Here is a 1,795-nt window from a genome sequence, read left to right on the forward strand (position 1 = left end):
TGGACCTGAGACACAACACAGACCACAGACCAGGACTGAGACCAGAGACCAGGACTGAGACCACAGACCAGGACTGAGACCAGACCAGGACTGAGACCACAGACCAGGACTGAGACCAGGACTGAGACCAGAGACCAGGACTGAGACCAGAGACCAGGACTGAGACCAGACCAGACTGAGACCAGGACTGAGACCAGAGACCAGGACTGAGACCTGAGACCAGGACTGAGACCAGAGACCAGGACTGAGACCAGGACTGAGACCAGACCAGGACTGAGACCAGGACTGAGACCAGACCAGGACTGAGACCAGAGACCAGGACTGAGACGACAGACCAGGACTGAGACCACAGACCAGGACTGAGACCAGGACTGAGACCAGACTGAGACCAGACCAGGACTGAGACCACAGGGACTGAGACCAGGACTGAGACCAGACCAGACTGAGACCAGGACTGAGACCAGACTGAGACCAAGACCAGACCAGGACTGAGACCAGAGACCAGGACTGAGACCAGGACTGAGACCTGAGACCAGGACTGAGACCAGACTGAGACCAGAGACCAGACAGACCAGACTGAGACCAGACTGAGACCAGAGACCATGAGACCAGACTGAGACCAGGACTGAGACCAGGACTGAGACCAGGACTGAGACCTGAGACCAGAGACCAGGACTGAGACCAGGACTGAGACCAGAGACCAGGACTGAGACCAGGACTGAGACCAGGACTGAGACCAGGACTGAGACCAGGACTGAGACCTGAGACCAGGACTGAGACCAGGACCAGGACTGAGACAGACCTGAGACCAGACTGAGACCACTGAGACCAGACCTGAGACCAGGACTGAGACCAGGACTGAGACCAGGACTGAGACCACAGACCAGGAAGACTGAGACCAGACCAGGACTGAGACCAGGACCTGAGACCTGATGATGAGACCAGGACTGAGACTGAGACCAGTGAGACCAAACAGACCTGAGACCAGGACTGAGACCAGTGAGACCTTGAGACAGGTGAGACGACAGTCAGAGCGAGTCGGGTCAGAGGTCAGAGGTCCAGGGGCGGGGTGAAGATGAGATGAGGGGGCGGGGCCTATTCACCTGTGCACGTAGCCCTGCTGGTGGATGGAGTGAGGCTCTGGGGGCGGGGTTAGGTGAGGTTAGGTGCTGTTGGGGCGGGGTTTGATGTGTTGGGGGCGGGATCAGGTGTCTCGGGGGCGGGGTCAGGTGGTGTCAGGTGCTCACCTGTGCACGTAGCCCTGCCGGTGGATGGAGTGCACGGCCAGGACCATCTCGGCCACGTAGAACTTTGCCATTTCCTCTGGAAGACGATCTTCAAACTTGGACAGAAGAGTCAGAAGATCTCCACCCACGTAGTAATCCATCACCAGGTACTGAAGAAGAGGAGGAGAGAGAGAGAGGAGGAGGAGAGAGAGAGAGAGAGAGAGAGAGAGAGAGAGAGAGAGAGAGAGAGAGAGAGAGAGAGAGAGAGAGGAGAGGAGAGGAGAGAGAGAGAGAGAGAGAGAGAGGAGAGAGAGAGAGAGAGAGGAGAGAGAGAGAGAGAGAGAGAGGAGAGAGAGAGAGGAGGAGGAGAGGAGAGAGGAGAGAGAGAGAGAGAGAGAGAGAGAGAGGAGAGAGAGAGAGAGAGAGAGAGAGAGAGAGAGGAGAGAGAGAGAGAGAGAGAGAGAGAGAGAGAGAGAGAGAGAGAGAGAGAGAGAGAGAGGAGAGAGAGAGAGAGGAGAGGAGAGAGAGAGAGGAGGACAGAGGAAGGAGAGAGAGAGAGAGAGAGAGAG

At 56.8% G+C, this 1,795-nt stretch overlaps 1 protein-coding gene across 1 annotated transcript in view; it reads right to left on the bottom strand.

Annotated features, from left to right (window-relative positions):
• Positions 1–1,161: 1,161 nt before the first annotated feature.
• LOC129407617 (serine/threonine-protein kinase MRCK beta-like) overlaps positions 1,162–1,795 on the bottom strand; it is a 10,550-nt gene continuing 9,916 nt past the window's right edge. The window contains exon 6 of the mRNA XM_055149168.1: positions 1,162–1,396. Within this exon, the coding sequence (XP_055005143.1) occupies positions 1,244–1,396 (153 nt within the window). The 3' untranslated portion in view covers positions 1,162–1,243. The remainder of the gene's footprint in view (positions 1,397–1,795) is intronic.

Source organism: Boleophthalmus pectinirostris, unplaced genomic scaffold, assembly GCF_026225935.1.
Source record: "Boleophthalmus pectinirostris isolate CB_2022bp ecotype Guang Dong unplaced genomic scaffold, ASM2622593v1 HiC_scaffold_13, whole genome shotgun sequence".
NCBI classification, from domain to species: domain Eukaryota; kingdom Metazoa; phylum Chordata; class Actinopteri; order Gobiiformes; family Gobiidae; genus Boleophthalmus; species Boleophthalmus pectinirostris.